This window comes from Nansenia antarctica, assembly GCF_963989245.1.
Source record: "Nansenia antarctica genome assembly, contig: SCAFFOLD_160, whole genome shotgun sequence".
Taxonomy (NCBI): Eukaryota; Metazoa; Chordata; class Actinopteri; order Argentiniformes; family Microstomatidae; genus Nansenia; species Nansenia antarctica.
The window spans coordinates 85,121-108,825 of record NW_027663070.1 but is presented as its reverse complement, the minus strand read 5'-3'; the positions used below and the strand labels follow the sequence as shown (position 1 = coordinate 108,825).

At 45.9% G+C, this 23,705-nt stretch overlaps 1 protein-coding gene across 1 annotated transcript; it reads right to left on the bottom strand.

Moving 5' to 3' along the window:
• Nucleotides 1–737: 737 nt before the first annotated feature.
• Nucleotides 738–16,300, bottom strand: LOC308175321 (inverted formin-2-like; the record flags this gene model as incomplete). The annotated part of the gene is made up of 2 exons (XM_080551005.1): nt 738–845; nt 14,360–16,300. 2 exons carry the CDS (start codon nt 16,298–16,300, stop codon nt 738–740), a joined length of 2,049 nt encoding a protein of 682 aa, XP_080407131.1.
• Between the last annotated feature and the right edge of the window lie 7,405 nt (nt 16,301–23,705).

Below are 23,705 nucleotides of genomic sequence, written 5' to 3'. Positions count from 1 at the left end.
GCTAGGTCCGAGAAAATCGATTTTAATAGCGATGTTAATCTGTTGTAGGCACCGCATCTTTCTCACATTTTCAACTCCTGCTTGAGCTGTAGCCTACTCAAGTAGAATTTTGTGTTGAATTTGGATTTTTTTTTAAACGTGTAATATTAGTTTCATTGAACTACTTAAACAGTTATTGTGTAATTTGTTTATTGCAAACAGCTGAGAAATAGTTTGCCAATAAACCTAATGTGCAATTGGGGGTTGAATAATTTTGATTGCAACTGTACAAGACAGGTTGCTAGTCTCGATTCATTGGTTGTGACCTGTGTGAAAGATGCTTTAGAGACGAGGAACAACTGCAGAACAATCATTTATAAATACTTTTATTAAGAATTCAGCAAGCCAAACATTCCACATAACTTATGTTAAACTAATGTTTGCTAACTATTTATTTTACAAAAATATTACATACCAGTCCAATAACATTTTAACAACGTATGCTCTTCAATGGTAACGCATGTAAGGAAGGAGACGAAGGAGGAAGACATATTTACTTGAACCAACATTTTGTCACACAGTGCGCCAAGTGTTCCATCAATCTTAATCAAGGTTATACAAAGCAAAACTGACAGCAACAATTATTTGTGTAAAACACAATAGCAAGTACAATAGATTTACGTACAACAACAACAACAACATACAGGGTTTAACTATATCACATCGATAATATCAGACTATACCTGACCTCTTCCCCCTCACTGGTTCCCTCTCAGCCTTACACCTAGTCTATAGGGCTTGGGGGACAGAGTAACTCCAAACACAGGAGTGTAGTCAGGTTCCCCTGCGTCCTCAGGCCAGACAAACTGGAAGCGTCGCAGAAGCGTCACCATAATCAGGAAAAGCTCCATACGAGCTAGTCCTTCCCCAAGACACATACGAGGCCCTGAAACATTAACAACAATAACAAGAAAAAAGCTAAATCAGCCATTTATTTCCATCCATCATCAACATGTATCTATAGCGATGTACTTTATTTTGCGCTATATACCTGCAGAGAAGGGCAGGAAGGCCTCAGGCTTCTCAAACTCTCCCTGCTCATTCAGGAAGTTGGAAGGGTTGAAAGAATAGACTTTATTGTCCTTGTACAGTTGCCTATACAATGAAAATGTGGTTCTTCTGAAGGTGCAAAAACAGAAAAACATATTCACATATTCACAACAATATTAAGAAAATAAAAACAACTATAAAAGCAAGCTAAAAGACATGAGGTCAGTGTCTCATCTGGTTCATCAGTGGTTCATCTGTGTCATAATGCGGTGTGAGAGAAAACTATTATATGTAATAAGAAGATTTTCTACATTTAAGATTCAAACTTCACAAAAGAAAATTGAATATCTAGAGAAAGCTATAGAAACTGATTTCCTGTTGTAAACACAAAATGAAACCAGTTTCTCTACTTGAAGCTTGACATTGGCTAGACAACAGACATATTTAAATGATTACAAAGACCTGATTGCTCTCTTTTCTACCTAGATGGACTAAGCCATCTAGAGCAGTTTTGGACTTTTGTGTTTCCCCAGACCCAGTACTCTAAGACCAGACTAAACCAGTTGTAGCCATTGTGTTCCTTTTTCACCTTTGTGTCTCTAGGAGAAAGTGGGGGCCGATTCCCCCTTAACCTTCATCCCCCATCATCTTCCTCGATGTACAAATCCACACCCATTGCTCATGATTGGTCTAGACCTCACTCGAGGGCGGACCTCTTACCTGAGGGTACCTGAGTGCATAAATACTGAGATGTAATGAATGATCTTGACTTTACGAGGAACTTTGAATCTTCAGATGCGTCTGACGAACCTGTAAACTTCCTCCTTCTATAGAGGAAAATATTAAATATCATTTCTTATACATCTTGAAACGAAACAGGCTGCCTTTATTGATAATTTGCTCTAACAGCGGTCAACAAAAATACATCGCTCCCCTCTCTCTCCAGTACCGCAATGCAAGGTGCGCAGGTGCTTAAAATACCTTGCAATATCACCCCCCATAACCATATGACTTCTCAATACGGTGATCAAGGCAATAAACAAACAATCAAAGTAGGATTACAGAATTTCAGTCTGCCTCCATCCATGTGGATGAACCACCCAAAGACCTGAGGTGTTGTCGGAGGCATGAATATGATTTAGGGGGTATTTAGTATAACAGGCTGGGTTTATTGTGAGTTTACTTGTTTGTTTATTGCCTTGATCACCGTATTGAGAAGTCATATGATGAGACACTGACCTCATGTCTTTTAGCTTGCTTTTATAGTTGTTTTTATTTTCTTAATATTGTTGTCTTTATTTGCACTTGACACCACGGACCTCATTGTCTCTTAGCTTGTTTTATAGCATTTTCGCTTTTGAATTTGTCTAGTGTGTAATATTTGTGATATGTTATGTGTATAGGTTTGTGAATATGTGAATATGTTTTTCTGTTTTTGCACCTTCAGAAGAACCACTACAATTTCATTGTATAGGCAACTGTACAAGGACAATAAAGTCTATTCTATTCTATATTCTATACGCATTGTTTGTTATTTTTCTGGTTTTGATCGCTTATGGATTATTTTTGTACGTCGCCAAGTTTGATTGTTCTATTCAATAAATGCTCTAAAACGTACTTTTCATCTCAGCGGATTGTTTGGCGCGTCATACAATTACCAGCCCAGACCCTGGTTGCGTCTCTCAGCGACTTTTTACTTTTGGCTCTATCTATCTATCTCGCTACAGGTGTCATATAACCCTAACCAATATCCTGTCATATAAAAGTACCTTATTGAATCTCCAGGTAATGTATTTCTGACATCCATCACTTTTGCTGTCGTTAAGATACTTTATTTTTCTGTTTTGGTAGTCTGTCCAATGTGACAATTGCCCTCCTCCACCGGCCCTAGTTTTCGATCGAGCTTGCTGTTCATTATTTTCATGATAAAACGTCATAACATCTTCATATACACCATACAGGATAAATACTGATTAACAGTAGGCTACTTTGGCAAATGCCCATTGAACAGATTTATTTATTATCCTATCTTAAGAAAACTAATGTAACACTCATCTGGGGATTTACACGGCAAATCAACTGAAGAACTACAAATGCCTGATGACAGGGAGATGACGTATGACTGCTCTGATGAATCAACCCCTATTTCATTCATTTTCTCTATATAACGACGTCGATCATTGATTGGCAATGACACTATATAATAGTTTGCCTAACTGGCCATCGGATTTGTGCTCCTAATATCTAAAAAGCACTATGGTTTTCTTATTTTATCGGATTAAAGTAGCAAAGACCAGAAATTCCCATTGACCGCCAGTCAAACTTCTACTCTTCTATCACCCAAAAAGGGGCGTGGACATTACGGGAGGGGAAAGTACCCGGATGCGTTGCTCTGATGAATACCTCCATTGAGAAGTTGGTGGAGCTCACACAGGAACACCTCTCAAACTTCTCCAGGCACATTTACAATATCAAGCACCAGTTTGAAAGACTGAGGAGTTTGAGAGAAACCCTGACCCAGAATGACGTAGTTATTCACGTAGACTATAGTGAGAACTATTCTTGTAAATATAGCAAGGCAAGGCAAGGCAAGTTTATTTGTATAGCACATTTCATACAACAGGGGCAATTCAAAGTGCTTTACATGCATTATTTAAAAATACAGCAAGAGGAGCATAAGAAAATAACAATTACAATGAATAAAAGCAAATATAAGAAGTAAATAGATCAAACATTTAAAAAGACAATAGTTAATGGGAAAAAGACATTGATAGAAGTGTTTGTGTTTAATCATATCCCTCCACATCCTTCTACATCCCTCTACATCCCTCTACATCCCTCCACATCCCTCTACATCCCTCCACATCCCTCTACATCCCTCTACATCCCTCTACATCCCTCTACAACCCTCTACATCCCTCCACATCCCTCCACATCCCTCTACAACCCTCTACATCCCTCCACATCCCTCCACATTCCTCTACATCCCTCTACATCACTCTACATCCCTCTACACCCCTCTACATCCCTCCACATTCCTCTACAATCCTCTACATCCCTCTACATCCCTCCACATCACTCTACATCCCTCTACATCCCTCTACATCCCTCCACATCCCTTCACATCCCTCTACATCCCTCCACATCCCTCTACATCCCTCCACATCCCTCTACATCCCTCTACATCCCTCCACATCCCTCTACATCCCTCTACATCCCTCTACATCCCTCTACACCACTCCATATCCCTCCACATCCCTCCACAAGAGGAGCATAAGAAAATAAAAATTACAATGAATAAAAGCAAATATAAGAAGTAAATAGATAAAACATTTAAAAAGACAATAGTTAATGGAAAAAAGACATTGATAGAAGTGTTTGTGTTTAATCATAACTGGTGCAAAACATGAAGGTTTTTAGCTTAGATTTAAATATTTTAAGGGTTTGGGCCTGTTTGATTTCTTCAGGGAGTTTGTTCCAGGAGCATGCAGCAGCGTGACTGAAAGCTGCTGCACCGTGTTTTGTTTTTACTCTTGGAATTATTAGCTGATTTGTCTCAGCTGACCTTAGGGACCTTGCGGGAATATAGGGTGGGAGGAGATCTGATATGTATTTTGGTCCAAGACCATTTTGTGATTTGTATGTAATTAGGAGGATTTTGAATTCAATTCTCTGAGAGACTGGTAGCCAGTGCAGGGATCTCAGGATTGGTGTAATGTGTTCAAATTTCTTTGTTTTTGTTAGGACCCTAGCAGCGGCGTTTTGGATGAGCTGCAATTTACGAACAGCTCCTTTAGATAGCAGAGAGATTAAAGAAACTCACTTTGGAGGTGGCAACCAGCAGGTAACCCTCCATACTGGACTGGAGTCATCTATCACAGTGGGGGCAGGGTGGAGTCATTTGCATCGCTTTCAGCCTGTCTTCAACACGACGCCACAGCCACATGGGCTCACCTTTACCCATGACCATGAGGCTTTGCGGCTGCTGCACCTAAACTTTGGAACAGCATCCCCCTCCACGTACGGGCCGCTCAGACCCTGGAGATTTTTAAATCCCTCCTTAAAACACACCTGGCTCAAAACAAAGGGTGGCTGTGCTTTTACTGTTGGAGCTCCAACATTATGGAATCGCCTCCCCCTCACTGTCAGGCTGGGTCTGTACCACTTTTTAAAAAACGTTTAAAAACCCACTTATATAGGATGGCATTTTTATACGTTGTTTTCTCTTTTTACTTCTGATATTTGCATTGATTTTATCATTCGTTCATTTTATCATTTGTTTTATTGCTTGTGTGAAATGCTTGTTTACTTTTTTATGAATTACGCTGGCTGTTTATTTGCTGTGTTATGCAATATTCTACCAAATGTACTGTGAAGCACTTTGTGACTGCTGTCTTAATAAGTGCTATACAAATAAATAAAAGTAAAGTAAAGTACGGGATGTCTCTTTCTGGCACCATCATGAGGGACTGCGTTCCATATTGCTTTTGCAATTTGGGGTTTGTTCACTGGGAGAAACACTGTTTTTGAGCAGAGCGCAGGTGGATACCCACAGAGTTCATACTTGGAAGTCTTCAGATAATTTGTTCAGTTTGACTGTGGATTTGTAATCCATGGTGACTGCATGTGCTTTCCTCTTGAAGGTATATTCTGTCACCTTTTTCCCTACCATGTCCTTTAAATGAAGGCTGTTCATAATCGTGGTGTTGTAGTGACTACATTATGGGTTCATGTTCTCCTCTTACTGTTGGTTGTGTAGTGGGAGGGAACCAGTTCTGGCACTAGGGGCAGAGGGGAGGATTATTAACGTTGCAACTTCCTGTTTAGACACAAGAGTTTTGGTGATCGATTTCCTGGTCCTGTACGGAGAGTACAAGTTGTTATTTTGATTAAACAGTTATCATTACGTTGCCTACGTCTTTCCTTTTTCCTCCGGCACTACACTGGTGACCCCCGACGTGGATTTTTGTTAACGTAATTGTGTACAAAAACCAGCGAGCGAACATTACAATCCTGCAAAATGTCCGGGCGAGGAAGACGTTCAAACCAGCGGCAGCCATCACCATCCCCTGTCAGGGTAACGCGTGGTGCGCACACTCCCACTCTCAAGCTACCAGAGTTCTGGGACTCAACGCCTGCTGCATGGTTTGCTATTGTAGAGGCACATTTTAACAAAAGTGACATCGATGACGACGACGACCGGTACAACCATGCTGTGGCAATGTTGGGCAGCTCCACCGCAGCTCGAGTGGTAGGTTTTTTGTCTGCTCCCCCGACGACGAACAAATATGAGCGCCTCAAGGCCCTGCTTCTAGAGACATTTGAACTGTCCACTGCGGAGAGGGTGCGTCGCCTATTTGCCATGTCGGACTTGGGTGACGAGAGGCCTTCTGCGCGCATGGAGAGGATGCTAAACCTGCTCGGTACAGAAGACCCCATGATCCTCTTCACAGAGCTGTTCATGCGCACATTGCCAGCTCAAGTTAGGATGGCGCTGGCCAACACCGCCATCATGGAGCCCCGCGCCCTGGCCAGGGAGGCGGACCGGTTCGTCTTGGCCATGCCTCAACGGTCCCCCGACCTGCTCGCTCCCGCGGCCGCCCCGCCACCCGACCGTCGCAGGAGAGCGAAGGATGACGCCAGACCTTCTGGCCAGCAGGGTAACGCTGCGGGCCATTGTTTCTACCACGCCACTTTTGGCGCCAAGGCCAAACGGTGCCGCTCACCCTGCACCTTCGGGCCGACGGGAAACGGCGGGGCCGGCACTCAGTAGTGGCCCTGAGCGCTGGCGTCACCAACAGGCTGCTCTTCATACAAGACACCGCCTCTGGTCGCAGTTTTCTTTGTGACACAGGTGCCCAGTGGAGCATCATTCCGGCAGAGAGATCGGATGTGGCGAAGGAGGAGCGTGGTCCGCAGTTGGCAGGCGCGGACGGCACACCTATCTGCTCTTATGGCACTAGGGCGGTGGACGTGTGCTTCGGAGGACAATGCTTTTCGTGGGATTTTGTCATAGCGGCTGTCACATTTCCCCTCCTTGGTGCGGATTTTCTGTGCGCCCACAACCTGTTGGTGGACGTGGGGAACAGGCGCCTGGTCAACTCACAGACTTTCGCTTCCTTCGCCTGTACGCAGGGGGAGGCGGTCTACAGCGGGTGGTCCAATACGCTCGCCGAAAGTGACCAGTACCTTCGGCTGCTCGCCGAATTCCCCGACCTTACCAAGCCCACCTTCTCCGCGCCCACGGTGAAACACGGAGTGGAGCACCACATCGAGACCGAGGGGCCTCCCCTCCACGCCAGGGCCAGGCGCCTCAACCCGGAGAAGCTGGCCATCGCCAGGGCGGAGTTTGCGCATATGGAGCAGGTGGGCATCGTTCGGCGCTCGAGCAGCCCCTGGGCGTCTCCCCTGCACATCGTCCCTAAGTCAGACGGCGGGTGGCGCCCATGTGGGGACTACCGCCGCCTCAACGACGCGTCCAAGCCTGACCGCTACCCGGTCCCACATGTCCAGGACTTTTCAGCGAACCTGGCAGGCAAACGCTTCTTCTCCAAAGTGGACCTGGTACGGGGGTACCATCAGGTGCCGGTGCACCCCGAGGATGTCCCTAAGACGGCCGTAATCACGCCATTTGGACTCTTCGAGTTTCTGCGGATGCCGTTCGGCCTGAAGAACGCGGCGCAGACCTTCCAACGCCTCATGCACTCGGTGCTCCGGGACCTACCATTCCTCTTCGTCTACTTGGATGACATCCTCGTCGCAAGCACCACGGAGGAGGAGCACCTGTCCCACCTCCGGGCCCTTTTCACACGGCTCAGCCAACATGGGCTGATTGTCAATCCGGCGAAGTGTGAGTTCGGACGGAACACCATCGACTTTCTCGGGCACCGGGTCTCCGCAGAGGGGGTGACCCCCCTCCCCTCGAAGGTGGAAGCTGTCGCTGCTTTCCCGCGCCCCAGCACAATCAGCGAGCTCAAGGGGTTCATCGGGATGGTAACCTTCTACTATCGCTTCCTCCACCACATCGCTCACATCCTGCGGCCTCTGTACGATGCCCAGAAGGGCAAGACTCTGAAGCAGCCGGTGGACTGGACGGCGGAGCGTGTCAAAGCCTTTCAGGACACCAAGGCGGCCCTGGCCCGCGCTGCCATGTTGGCCCACCCCTCGCCCTCGGCACCCACTGCTCTCACCACGGACGCCTCTGACTTTGCTGTGGGAGCGGTGTACGAACAGTGGGTTGGGGACGCCTGGCAGCCTCTTGCATTCTTCAGCCGCCAGCTGTCTCCCAGAGAGCAAAGGTACAGCACATTCGACAGGGAGCTCCTCGGGCTGTGGCTTGCTGTCAGACACTTCCGTTTTTTACTGGAGGGCCGCGAGTTTACGGCCTACGTGGACCACAAGCCACTCACGCACGCCATGTCCAAGGTGGCGGAGCCGTGGTCCGACCGCCAACAGCGCCAGCTCGCCTACATATCCGAGTTCACCACAGACATCCAGCACGTTGCTGGGAAGTCCAACCAGGTCGCGGATTGTCTCTCCAGGGCGGTGGTTGGTGCGGTCCAACTGGGTTTGGACTACGCGCGCATGGCTGCAGACCAGGCCGCCGACCCCGCCGTCCAGGCTCTCAAGTTGTCGGACACAGGACTGCGCCTAGAAGAGGTGGTTTTCGGTGACGCAGGGGCCACGCTCCTGTGCGACGTCTCCATGGGTCAGCCACGACCGGTGGTCCCCGCCAACTGGAGGCGCCCCGCCTTCGAGGCGATACACGGCTTGTCTCACCCTGGTAGGAAACCGTCCTCACGGCTGGTGTCAGAGAAATTCGTCTGGCATGGGCTCAAGAGGGATGTGAGGGCCTGGGTAGACACGTGCATCGCCTGCCAGCGCGCCAAGGTGCATCGACACGTCAAGGCCCCCCTGGAGCAGTTCTCTGTGCCTGAGCGGAGGTTCGATCATGTAAACGTGGACCTGGTAGGGCCGCTGCCCCCCTCGCACGGATACACCTATCTCTTTACCATGGTGGACAGGACGACTCGCTGGCCGGAGGCAGTTCCGCTCTCCTCAACGACAGCCCCCGACCTGGCCCGGGCGTTCATCGCGGTGTGGGTCTCCCGCTACGGCACCCCTGCTGATCTCTCCTCTGACCGTGGCTCACAGTTTACTTCAGAGCTGTGGGCAGCGGTGGCGGAGAATCTGGGGGTCAAGCTCCACCGCACAACCGCCTATCACCCGCAGGCGAACGGGCTCTGTGAGCGTTTCCATCGATCCATGAAGGCCGCCCTTCGAGCCAGCCTCACGGACAGCAACTGGCTTGACAAGCTGCCGTGGGTCATGCTGGGGCTCAGGACAGCGCCTAAGGAGGACCTCCAGTCGTCGTCCGCTGAGCTGGTGTTTGGACAGCCGCTGCGGGTCCCCGGTGACTTCATTCCCAAGTCAACGGAGCCCTGGTCCGCCGCCGCTCAGCGCGCCTCCCTGCTGGACAGCGCCAGGACCTTCGTCCCGGTCCCGACTACGCAGCATGGTGTCCCTACTTCGAGGGTGCCCCCGGAGCTGCACTCAGCGAGGTTCGTTTTCATTCGTCATGATGGCCACAGGACTCCACTACGTCCTCCTTATGACGGGCCTTTCCGTGTCATCGAGGCCGGAGCCAAGAACTTCATGGTTGACATGGGGGGTAGGCCTGAGTGTGTGTCCGTTGATCGCCTCAAACCGGCCCACTTGGACCTTGAACTGCCCCTGGACTTGGCCCTGCCACCGCGCAGAGGCCGGCCTCCAGTCCTACCTCCCCTGCAGCGCCCTGGCCATTCCCCCCTCCGACCCCGACAACCCCCCGCAGCTCGCGAGCCCCCGGTCGTCACTGCCCCCCGTCCTTCCCTGCAGGAGGACGTGATGGGCGATGTCACACCTCCTCCCGCACCTCCTGACTTTACCTACGATCGTAGGGGCCGGGCCATACGCCCTCCTCGCCGTGAGGATTTCCAATATTGAGGTGAACACTGGGGGGGCTGGTGTAGTGACTACAGTATGGGTTCATGTTCTCCTCTTACTGTTGGTTGTGTAGTGGGAGGGAACCAGTTCTGGCACTAGGGGCAGAGGGGAGGATTATTAACGTTGCAACTTCCTGTTTAGACACAAGAGTTTTGGTGATCGATTTCCTGGTCCTGTACGGAGAGTACAAGTTGTTATTTTGATTAAACAGTTATCATTACGTTGCCTACGTCTTTCCTTTTTCCTCCGGCACTACAGTGTAATCTTTCCAAAGTTAGAACTTACGTGGAGTTTTTCAAAATGTAGAAAGTCCTCCACATTCTCTTTGCAGACCGAAGCTATAAACGCCTCTCGCTTCGACATTGTTATCAAATGCCGTGAGATAGATAGCTATGTTGTGAGATTTAAGACCCTTCTACCAACCTCTTTTGAATGGTCCACATTCACCGTATTATGGGCTGTCACACCAGTGATTAGGTGTTGAAGGTGTTCATACCCGGCAACAGATTTTGTGACTCCAACAATCAAGTATCATCAAGTATTTTGATGTCTGCCTATGTCTGTTTATTTAGTGTCTGCGTTGTCTCTTTCCTGTGTTGATGCAGAACGGTCCTTGTGCTGTTCACTAGTTTCATAGTTTACCCCTGTCACTTCTTTCATTGCATTGTTGATTTCAGATGTTGCCAGGTTGGAAAGAACCCACATCCACTAGAACCAAACGTTGTGTTTCATACTTCGCATGAGGGCTTGTTCTATTACAAGGTCGGGGGATAGTCCAGCCTAGTATTAATTTGACGTATGAACAACTTGCAGACCATCTTCCAGAAATCTTTTGTTAACTTGGGGATGTGTGTCTTCTATTTGGCGCATTTTCTGGAGGTATGGAAAAGATCTGAATATTCATTTATGTAAAATAAAGAAGGAACACTAGTATTTTGTCAATAATAATATCTGTTAAACAATAAATAACCAATGATGTCATCAAATACATGTTTGTAATACCATCAAAGATCTAGAAAAAGTTAAAAGACATTTGGAAAAGCTATCAATCGTTCACATTCAAATCAACGACGAAGAGAATTGTATTTGGCCCACGTTTTCGCTGTGTATTCAAGTTACAGTTAGCAGGTGCGGGTATAGAATTATAGGATTATTGTATATTTCACATACAAGCTATGTCCGGAGGCAGCCGGAATGAATGGCATCATGTCTGTCAGGGTATCAAGGTGCTGATCCCAATTTCCAGTTTTCTCCAATCTGATGAATGCACGGACTAGGTCAATCATCTCCATATACTGTGGCCAGAGTGCTGCTGTCCGGTCATCTACCAAGGTTGTCTTCTCTGCCTCCAAGCGCTGAGCTATGATCTGGAGTAATTCACTTGCATTTGTCCCGGTTATGGTGGCAGCCATAACACTGTCATACAGATCTGAGGCTTCTGCTAGTTCCTCTGGTACTTTGGCATGGTCTGTGGATTCTCCATCTGGCTGATCAGAAACTGGTTAATCTGGAGCTGTTTTACTTGTGTGTCCTCGCTGTCATCAGCAACGGCACCATCTTCAGTCAACTCTGACACATCCTCTGAGTCTACTCTACACCATCATTTTATAGCCTACATACTTTTTTAGATGAGATTTTAGATTAGATTCAGACAACGAAATGCAGTAAAAAGTGTGTCTGAAGAGGGATTTGAACCATCATCTTAAAATGATGATTTAATACTATGGCAGCGGTCAAAACCACTATGTCATCGTGACAATATGACTATATGTAGCCTGCTACTGATATCACCACAGTAGTAAATATTCATTCATTAAAATATGAACATTTAACAATAACTGGGGCTAGTATGACCTACGCATTTAATCGGTCAGCAATTTCTTGCCAAACCATTTCCCTCGCCGTGTTAATTGCGGCAGTATTGCACTATTTTACATCTTATTTTTCGTCTTCTGTGAACACTGATGACATAAGCCTGATCCTCGTTCGAGGAATCACCTGAGGCTTGAATCCCATTCACGAGTTGCCTGAACGCGGCTTTTATTTTAATCGCTGATATACTAATCAACGTACGTGGAATACCCCCCTGCATTGTTTACTAAGCTGTGTGTATGTACAAGTTTGTATGTTTATTGCCGACACACCGACAGTGAGTTACATGGCATAGCCAAATGTGTTAGTTTGTTAACTATGTAGTAGGTTACATTCCATAGCCAAACATGTTAGTTTGTTAACTATGTAATCACATTCCATAGCCAAACGTGTTAGTTTGTTCACTAGTGTACTGAGTTACATGCTAAGCTGTGTCAGTGTTTACTAGGCTAGCCACACAGGTGTTGGCTTGTTAGCTATCTAGCTTTGTTAGAAGCTTGTTTGTTTGTTTTTTGTTAGTGTGGTTTTGTTTGTTGTGTACGAACGTACACAAGTTATTGTGTGTGTGTCAGGGTTTTCGTTAGAAAAAATTGGTGTCGGTCAACGTGTCCGGGAAGATTTCAATTTACCGGACAAATGTGAGATATTCCGGTCATCATATTAAAATATAATATAGATGTTTGTCGCGGTGATTACTGTTGTGTAGCCTATATATGCCATTTAATGTCTATTTCTCATCCGATACGATTAGATGCGAGCTATATAATAAATATAATAATATAGGCTTTCATGATTCGCATGCGCGCTATGCCATATGTCCAGCGCTGAACGCGCGCCACACTGGGAACTGAACAGACTGCATCGATCAATGAACGGACTCCACATTACGTTAACTGAAGTCTGTTAAATTGTTTGGGATTAATGTGAGTTTTCTATTTTCTCTTTCCAGTTTTACCCTTTTTTATCAATAAAACAACGTCATTTCTATAACCAGGTCTCGCTGGTTGGGAAGGCATTTAGTTTAGCTGCCTGTCAAATCATACTTAATCGGACTCGGGAGTATGACAATGAGGAGAACATAACTGTTTATTGAGAAACAATTGATAGGCAGGCTGGGATACGTATATAAAGAAATACCACAATGACTAGATTTATGACATTTTATTGAAAAGTGCAAGAGGTTACATGTAGGCTTCTGGCGTGACACATAGGCTAGCCTAATTTCCGTTCATATGCCTTTTATCAGATAAAATAAAATAGAATACAACTTTGAAAATAAATAGGCTGTTAGTGAGGTTATGGGAAAGGACTGTATAAGGTGAATAGTTCAATGAGAGTATGCTCCATTCGCCCCCGGGACGTCGATCAGGACACACATGACAGGAGATTGACTTTGTGTTCAGGTTTCTTTAGTGGGTTCAGGCAGGGTACAGTTCAGGCATGGGTAGGATGATTGCAAACACTACAATGGGTGTATGTGTGGTTCTTGCAAAACCCGTCGTTGACTCATAATTACAGATTCATAAAAATGAAATAACAATTACAACAACATCTGACAACGGAGTTTCATAAAATAACAGTAGTGTTACTGTTGCCTTACTGTTGATGTCACACCGCTGGCTAACTGACTGGAGTTGTAACATGAGAAACTTGTGGTACTTTCAACTTCTTCTCCGATCTGAATCAATGCGGTCCTGAATGCACTGCGCACTTAAGGTGGCAGGTGATATTACGCACAGCTTAGCTCTTAAGGTGGAAATGATAACCAAATATAATAATCATGAACTTAGAATATTGGAACTTTTTTTTCTCCAAAGATTTGTTGATGTTTATTTATTGTAATTGGCAGGAAGAAGTACTAAAAGCATTAGCACTGGCTTTGAGGTTGGAAGGGTTTGAGACTGGCAATCTCAAAAGTGTTTGGTCCCCCTGGTGGATGTGTGAGAGTATGGCACCGGTAGAGAGGAATACATTAAGGGCCAATCCCGATTCCTTTTTCTACCCCTATGGCTCATTTTCGAGTGTGACTCGATTGGAAGCCAAGGCCTTCGAACAGAGCCGCAAGCCATAGGGTATTTTCTTTGGACTTTGTGTCTCCGTCAACTGTGGCCAAGGTAGGTGCTGACACTGGACACCCATCCACCACCGTTCCATCAGCCCCTCTCTGATCCATCACCTTTGTTTCTGTGTTTCCTTCCCTAGTAGCATCCCCAGTAGAGGATAATTCGTTACGGTTCACATCCTTAACCTCAACCCCGGATTCAGTAGCCATGCCCTCATCTCTCTCTGAAGATCCCTCCTTGAGCAGGGGATCCAATCCAGGATTGAGGGGGGCGATGGTCTCTGATGAATCCAGTTTGAGTCCTGTTGGAAGGCCTGATGTGGACTCCCCTGTGTGTGGCAGTCTGTCCTGCGATCCTTGCTGAATGGTTGATGCCACCTTGTCCACTTCTATGCCATCTTGGGTATCTACGGCTGATGATCGCTCAAGCTTGGCATGTTCAGGCTGGGTGCTATCCCTTTTCTTGTCATTAGAGGGCAGGCTGCCCCTGTCTGCCTGGGCCCTGGTGGTCTTCCTTAGTGCATAGCCCTTCTTGATGTCAGCCAACAGGTGGTCTATGATGCAGCCCTCCTCCTGAACTGGGGGGGCTTTACGAATTATTTTTCCGTTCTCCCCCCTCGGTCTCTTGGCGTCATCCTCCTCTTGCTGTTTCTTCCTCTTCTCTGCCTTGATGGCCTGCTCTCTCCAGGTCTGGTTGTCCTTGATTGCTTTAAGGAAGAGTCCTCTGAAGGTCTTGATGGTGTTGAACAGCTCCTCTAGTGAGAGGCGGGACGTGTCCTCACACAGATACTCTGCTAGCTCTTCCTTCTTCTTTTCGATGGAGGCAAAGAGCTCCTGCAGCTCCTCACAGGCCTCCAGGTTCCCCTTCATAGCAGTGAGATACTGCTGCTTGATATCCTCCTGAGAAGAAGAGGACACTTTTTTCTCAGAACCCTTCAACCGTTTGACCAGTGAGCTCGACTCCGCCTGAATAGAATCCACATTTATTCCAGCAGCCTTTTCACAGATCTCTAGATCATCCGGAAGGTTCAGCAAGTCAGCATGGGTTTTCTCCGCCTCCTCCAGGATGTGATGGAGCAATGTGATACGGGACTTGTTGGCTTTGGTTTCTGTGAGCTTCAGCAAGGTGCTGATCTTGAAGCCATCTGCATTGCCTGTGTGACTCCCATAGTTGAGGAAGTTTCCAATGTCAAGTATGAGCTTGCAGAAACTTGGAAGGCGAGTGCTCTCCATCAAACTCTCACAGGCTGCGTCCAGCAGCTCAGCTTTGGGTTGCAGCATCTTTAACACAGAAGCGGTCTCCTCACAGAGAAGCATGCACTCGATCCTCATGGTGTAGCATGAAACTGATAGGAGCTCGAGGTAGAACCGATCCACACCGGCCAGCTTCTCTATCTCCCCTTGGTATGACTTGAGGTTCTCAATCTCATGTTTCTCCGGCAGTAACGTCTGCATCTGTTTCAGCACCTCGACGTCAAACTTGGAACGGTCCCCATTTTGGATCATAGCTACAAAGTCTTTATGTGAGCATCTGAACTGCTTCAAGAATATGTTCAAATTTAGATTTTTCTTGGCATCAATGAAGGATATCTCTTTGGGCTCTCGTTTGACCGTAGTGTTGGTACTTTTGGCCTTTGAGTCAGTCACTGGCAGACAGAAGAGCTCCTCAATGCTGGAGTAGTCAGGTTCCAGGGAATCAGACTGCACTGACGACCACATGGATTGGCTTTCAGACACCACTCTGGAGGGCAGCTTCTGCCAGTTGAGCTTCTTCATGCGCAGTGTGGGACAGCGGCTGGCCTTGGGGAGAGGAGCGTAGTAGGATGCCCCCAAGAACTGCACGTTCTGGGGCACAATAATACCTCCTCCAATACCTGGGGGAGGGGGTGGTGGGGGAGGGGGGCCCATACCAGGCAGGGGAGGGGGAGGTAGGGGGCCCATACCAGGCAGGGGAGGGGGAGGTGGGGGGCCCATACCAGGCAGGGGAGGGGGAGGAGGTGGACCTCCCTGCCCCATCCCTGGTAGAGGTGGTGGAGGAGGAGGTGGCATCCCAGGTAAAGGAGGAGGTGGTGGGGGTGCACCAGGGGTGGCGCACCAAAAGTGTGCCAGAAGTGGTGCACCATAAGTGGTGCCTGGCAGGGGTGGGGGTGGGGGACGAGGAGGGTTTGGGGTAGCAGCAGGAAGTGGAGGGGGAGGAGGGGGAGTTACGGAAGCCATGTCTGATTGGTTGGTTGTGCTGCCGAGCAAGTCTGTCTGGATTGCCCTGTTGGTGGTCTTGGTCTTGGGACTGGCTGAGATCTGTTGTCTCATGGAAGAGAGCAGGCGCTCCATCAAACGTTCAGCGGAGTCCATTTGTGAGTCGTGGGCCAGCAGAGTGGCACGTTCAATATTGGAACCTTTCTAACATAGGATTTAAATGAACTTGCAATGCGCATACGCCTATGCCTTTTCTCAGATAGGGGATAGCCTTAAATAAAATAGCCTAGAGTAAAAACTCTGAAAATAAACAAAAAAATAACAATGGCTGCTCATATCATTCAGCTACTTATTACGTCGCTTTTTGAAAGCATTGAAGCGTGCAGCTGCGGACTTGAAATCAAAGGTGCAAAGTGTCTCTCCGCAACTTGCAATGCGCATTAGCCGTGTGACCTTGCCCTCCCCAAGGCGACTTCGGTGCGCAGTTTTAATTGGGTTCTGCAGAGAGAATCCTCTCTCTGCAGGCACACTGGAGACGGGAATCAAGCAGGCTATGTTGGCCAGTGTGGCCCACTCTGGGTAAATTTCGCTGAAGTCTCGGATGAGGACTTCGCAGGCTGTTGAGAAACGCAAGCCCCCATAACCACGAAGCGCTGTCATGACACCGATGGCATCTCGTTGCACGTTTGTGGCATCGATGACCGGGGCTGTGGCTGGTGCTGAGTCATCATCGCTGGTCATTTCTTGGCCAAAATGACCAATGATGGTCTGGATGGCCGGTTCGGCATATTCTTCAAGCGCTGAGAGGACGGAATGAGTGATAATGAATCAGTGATGGCCTGTTTTTTTTTTATGACAAAATGACATCAACAGCCAGATTAACTGAAAAGTAGGAAGGTTTAAATGTTATCCTGTTGTTTTCATCATTGTTGTTATTATAGCCTAATAATTATTATTGTTATTATGATGATGATAATTATTATTAGCCTATGATGGGCGGCGGCCATAGTCTACATTTCGCAATTTAGACAAGCATTTTAGGTTATTCAAAAAGGATAGGCCTATTTAAAGAATTATACTATGCATTTTGTAACCAACTTAATTAAATAGGCCTAGCTTCTACTTACCATCCTGTGTCTGTGGGTATTGGGAGGGGTTCAGAAGGATGTCGAAGCTGTTCAGTACATCTAGCCGCTAGATTGTATATGCAAGGAAATTGAGCATTCCATTTGGTTACAGATTGAGAAATGTCCAGCGCAGGCACATGACCAGACATTGCTGTTTGGTGGGCCACGGCGTTGCGTCTGTGGATTTCACTCCCAGAAGGTAATGAAATGTAACTATTTGTCATGCTGAAAAATGATCCCATTATCAGTCTCTCTTATTCTGGTAATTGATACTTACCAGAAAGGTTTGACCGTTTTGAGTTTTGTTTTTGTTTGATCAAATGTATGAGCAGACAAGTGTTCTGAATGGTTGACTGTTATACCTTTTAATTGTCAGTTTAATACGTTTGAATTGTTGGCATAAGAATATATTTTCTGTGTGTCTTTAGCAGTCATCCAGTGTTCCATCGGCACCCACGTCTGCCTCTGTGACTGCTGCTACTACGGTGCAGGGTCCAGCTCCACCTCCTGCCATGGCCCTGCTGCTGCCACAGCCTCAGTCCCTGCCATGCCTGTGCAGAGTCCTCTCCGGCCTGGGCCTGCATTGACTGTCTCAATGGTGAATATGTCCATAACATTTTGCCATGTTATTCATTCATTTTATCCAAGCACTGTTTTGTCATAATTTTATTCTGCTGACCAATTAAATTTGCCATTCTTCTCTTCAGTTTAAAAAACCCCGGTTTGGAGGGGCCTCTGGTGCTGCAGCCAAGCCAAACCTTGTGGCTAGGAAGCCTGTTGAGGTATTACATTGATTTGGTGATGTTATTAGTGATGTTATTAGTGTAACTCGTGTATGACTAATGTGGTTTCTGCCTATAATCACATAGATACATGCACAATCTACAGCGTCTGTGAGGACCACCTCTATCACCTCTACCTCTCAGGCTACAGTGCACACATATGCCCATGTCGGCATGGGTTCGAATCCGGCCCATGCCCTGCTGACATGCCCTCTCCTCCGTACTTTCCTGTCTACCTTCACTATCTCTATCCAATAAAATGAAAAATATGAGTGGTACTGCCCCACTCTGAAAAAAATAACCTTTAAAAAATAAATAAATACTGAACTCCTATGAAGGGGAAATGTATTGTCATCGTCGGCTCTGGAAACATCGCCACCTCGGGGTCCTCCTGTAATTTTTAACCAGCTCACTAGTGATCATGATCTAGCTAGCAAGCTAATTCAGTCAATGCAAGAGGGAAAATGTGCATAGGGGTTTCATACGCATGTGACTATTCAATGTGAAAATTCAAGCTGATGCAGGTGACGTAACTAAAGTTTGTGTGTAAAGCAAGCTCGCTAGTTTGGGTCAGTATCCCAGAATGCATTTCACACCGGCCGGCAGCAGGGAATTTATAGCAGGCTAGGGGCCCTATTATGCACTTCATCAATAAGACGAGGCGGTAGATCTAAACTTAAGACGTGGAGGCGTGGTCAAGGCCACTTTGCTATTATGCGTGCTGTAGTGGGCGCCTAAAACCCGGCGCTAAGCAAAGAAATTAGTCATGGGTGTGTTTTGGGCGTCTTCTCAATCAACCCAATCAGCGTGCCAGGTGCCATTCCCTTTAAGAACCGGCTGCGTTGAGTCATTAGCGCTATGCTATTATGGAAGTCCTGAGAAGGAGGTCAGCGCGCTTCTCTGCCTCTCCCTTCTGAAATAAAGCATTTATACTGTGACCGTAATTGACGTCTTGCCGTGGAGCCACGTGCGTGTTCATGTGTGCCCACATGCATGCTTAAACCGCGGAGGCACGCTCGTGTTTCAAAACGTGCATGAAGTCTAAACTTAAGAACTTTTCAAACCACTTCTTAGCGATAGGAGCAAAGTCAGATCGCATAATAGCAGGGGCGCCTAGTGCACTTCATTAACATATGAACACTCCCACAATGAGCAATATATGCACGGGAGTTTTACGTCTTATGTGTGGGCGCCTATCGACACCTGCATAATAGCAGTAGCGCGTATAAAGCGCATAATAAGGGTGGCGGTAGGTCTTAACCTGGCGGTGCGTCTTAATTAACACTTAAGACGGCAAGTTAAGAAGTGCATAATAGGGCCCAGCATCTTCCTTTGCCACCATCAAATGGTGAGTGTCAAATTCTACAACATTGATTTTGAAAGTAGGAATAGTTTCATGTCTTATTTCACTGATTTGTTCACATTTTAATAAAAAAACAACAACATTGTTTTACCAATTTGAGTAAAGTCAATGTAACTTGTTAACCAATATTGAATGTGTATTCTAGTGCCTGGTCCTGTGCAGCACATAGACCTCTTTCTCCAAGAGTCTCCAAGAGTCCAGCAACATCATCAGCTTGCACCACGCATGGCACAAAGAAGACAGCATCTTCCTTTGCCACCATCAAATGGTGAGTGTCAAATTCTACAACATTGATTTTGAAAGTAGGAATAGTTTCATGTCTTATTTCACTGATTTGTTCACATTTTAATAAAAAAACAACAACATTGTTTTACCAATTTGAGTAAAGTCAAATTAACCCTTCCAACATTCCAAAAATGTGGTTGTCAAGAGTTGGTTTTGATTCAAAATAATTGGCATTGATTCTAGAATGTTGGAGTTAGGATGTTTGGTTGATAAGCACCAACATTCAGTCTTGGTGGTAACAACCCTAAGACTAGACCTGAAACTTATTGCTCCAATCTATATCCCATAAATCTTCAGAAATGAGCTTTTACGTCCAGCAACATCATCAGCTTGCACCACGCATGGCACAAAGAAGACAGCATCTTCCTTTGCCACCATCAAATGGTGAGTGTCAAATTCTACAACATTGATTTTGAAAGTAGGAATAGTTTCATGTCTTATTTCACTGATTTGTTCACATTTTAATAAAAAAACAACAACATTGTTTTACCAATTTGAGTAAAGTCAATGTAACTTGTTAACCAATATTGAATGTGTATTCTAGTGCCTGGTCCTGTGCAGCACATAGACCTCTTTCTCCAAGAGTGGGACTACATCGAGCAGTGCCAGCAGAACCAGTTCCACCGCTACATCTCTGAGCAAGAGTACTGCCTCTGGCTGTTACAGCACGACCCAATGGTTCTCCACTACCTGCCTGAGGAGAAAAGGGGGCGTATGTTCAGCTTCTTCTTAGAGCAGAGGGACAGAGCTATGCAGGTACGCTCAGTGGAGAGAGAGGTCAACAAGAGCACAGTAACACAGCTGAGGAAGAGAAAGGCCCAGAAGGAATGGATGGTGCCTCCTCAGAAGAAACAGTGTGTGAGCTCAAACCAGCAGCTGCTTTTCACTGAGGAAGAGATGGAGAAACTGGAGGTCATTCCAGGGATTCTGGACCTGGCTTTGGAGATGGGCTTCCTATCTGAATGAATAATTTGTTCTGTCTTTGAATAATTAAAATGTATTAATTTAGTAGTTAGTAGAAATATGTTAGTTATAAGATATATTTATATCAGGTTTATAAATAAAATACAAATAAAACATTATAAATAAAGAATAATTTCACTTATTCAAGTTGTGATGCGTTTTTCTTTAGTTAAACCTGTGTCCATTTGAGGCTGAAACTTTCTTTCTCTCTCTCTCGCGTGAACTTCAGAATGGCACTAACCAAAAATGTACGCTGTAACATCCACAATAATGAACTACGAGAGCACTTAAATAAAAAAAAAGTTAATGATTATCGATCAAAATATTTTGTGATCGACCAAGATCCTTATCGATCAATTATCGATCGTCGATCATTGATGCCCACCCCTAGTTTTGATTCAAAATAATTGGCATTGATTCTAGAATGTTGGAGTTAGAATGTTTGGTTGATAAGCACCAACATTCAGTCTTGGTGGTAACAACCCTAAGACTAGACCTGAAACTTATTGCTCCAATCTATATTCCATAAATCTTCAGAAATGAGCTTTTACGTCCAGCAACATCATCAGCTTGCACCACGCATGGCACAAAGAAGACAGCATCTTCCTTTGCCACCATCAAATGGTGAGTGTCAAATTCTACAACATTGATTTTGAAAGTAGGAATAGTTTCATGTCTTATTTCACTGATTTGTTCACATTTTAATAAAAAAAACAACAACATTGTTTTACCAATTTGAGTAAAGTCAATGTAACTTGTTAACCAATATTGAATGTGTATCTTGCCTCTCCCTTCTGAAATAAAGCATTTATACTGTGACCGTAATTGACGTCTTGCCGTGGAGCCACGTGCGTGTTCATGTGTGCCCACATGCATGCGCAAACCGCGGAGGCGTGCTCGTGTTTCAAAACGTGCATGAAGTCTAAACTTAAGAACTTTTCAAACCACTTCTTAGCGATAGGAGCAAAGTCAGATCGCATAATAGCAGGGGCGCCTAGTGCACTTCATTAACATATGAACACTCCCACAATGAGCAATATATGCACAGGAGTTTTACGTCTTATGTGTGGGCGCCTATCGACACCTGCATAATAGCAGTAGCGCGTATGAAGCGCATAATAAGGGTGGCGGTAGGTCTTAACCTGGCGGTGCGTCTTAATTAACACTTAAGACGGCAAGTTAAGAAGTGCATAATAGGGCCCAGCACCTCCATGGGCTAAGCTTTTGTAAATGTGGCCCTACAACATTTGGCGAGAAAGTACCCATGTATATTCCCAAAATGTAGCCAGTTTGTTTACCACCTATGTAGGCTAGCGTTAGCTAGCTAGTCAGCTAGATACCCTTACTGTGGGATTCAGCAGACACGTTGGAACATAATATCTAGACAAGTTGTAGGGGGGGGGGGGGTCAATATCTTTAGCTAGCTAAAGTAACTAGCTTAATGTTGTCTTAGCAGTTGGTTAAAGAATAGGGGCCGGTTGCATAAAAATAGATTTAGAGATTGCTGCTTGCTACGTGACGACCATGGCCGGTGAGTATGCAGGGTGGATCGTGCCACATTCACCCTCCATGATAGGTGAGAGGGGCGGAAGTGAAAATCAATCTCTGAGATCTCTCAATTCAGATATTCCGACCTATGTGAAGTTCATTAATCGAACGGAACAAAGCGCCACAATATGGTGGCTCAACTTCACCGGACGGCCCGTCTCGTACGGAGACATACCACCGGGCGGGTATAATCGCATGGATACTTTTCTGACTCACCCGTGGGTTTTTAGAGCCTCTCTTACTGGCGCAAATCTTCAAGGGAACCTGGAAGACGTTTATATGCCAGCGCCCAATGAAGAGGATGGTCACCCGGAGTATCTGGATGTCACCATAACAAGGCCAGTGTACTCTTTACAAGAATACTGCTTGATGTTGATCCGACTGTCGGTGAGGGAGGAAGACTATGGTAGACTCGACATTCCAGAATCACTGAGGCAGGACCTCAGCCGACCGCCAAATCTACTAGAGTAACTTCAACTCTTGAACTCAGCTGGGAAATGATTTCTTTGATTTGTCATGGATTCTTGTTGACAAATGGTGACTTTTCCCTCCCCCAAGTAAACTTGGTTTACCCACCTTTTATATTTTATTTACCAGGTTTTCACCTACCAATATTATTTGCTAAAGGGTTTTCCCACCTAATCAATCCATGGTGTTCAGGGTTCAGTCACCTATTTTGTTTGTTTACCACTACCAACCTGTCCTCGACTATTACATCGATGAGCCAAAACATTATGACCACTGACAGGTGAAGTGAATAACTAATTGATTATCTTGTTACAATGGCACCTGTCAAGGGGTGGGATGTATGAGGCAGCAAGTGAACAGTCAGGTCTTGAAGTTGTATGTGTTGGATGCAGGAGAAATGGGCAGGAGTAAAGACCTGAACGACTTTGACAAGAGACAAATTGTTATGGCCTGACGGCAAAGCTTGTGGAGTGCTCCCGGTCAGCAGTGGTGAGTACCGACAGTGGTCTGAGCAGGGACAAACCACAAATTGGTGACGCTCCAAGGCTCATCGATGCATGAGCATATTAGGCATAATATCAACAGCATATTAGGCAGGTGGTCATAATGTTGGCTCATCAGTGTATGTGCTCTATGTGTATACTATAGCATGTGTTCATAAAGTAGGCTGTTTACCACATGAGAATGGAACACACAATATCAAACCCTCTGAATTAACCTACTGTGACACACTTACACAATACTGATTTCTCAACCATATATTTTTTCTGACTAGTGGGTGTTTTACTTGCAAGTGTTACTTGTGAATGTTTTACTTGTATTAAAACTAATTAAACCAAAAAAATAAAATAAAAAATAAAATAAGATAGATTTAGATCTCACCTTAAGTCAGTCTTGCTATAGACTCTAAAATGTTCCCATAATAGAGTAATGTTTTACACCTGAAACTGTAGAGAAGGACGATGTCCCGGCCAGACGGTGGCGTCCTCCACAGACATCGGTGCTGACACCACCCTCTGCTGTGT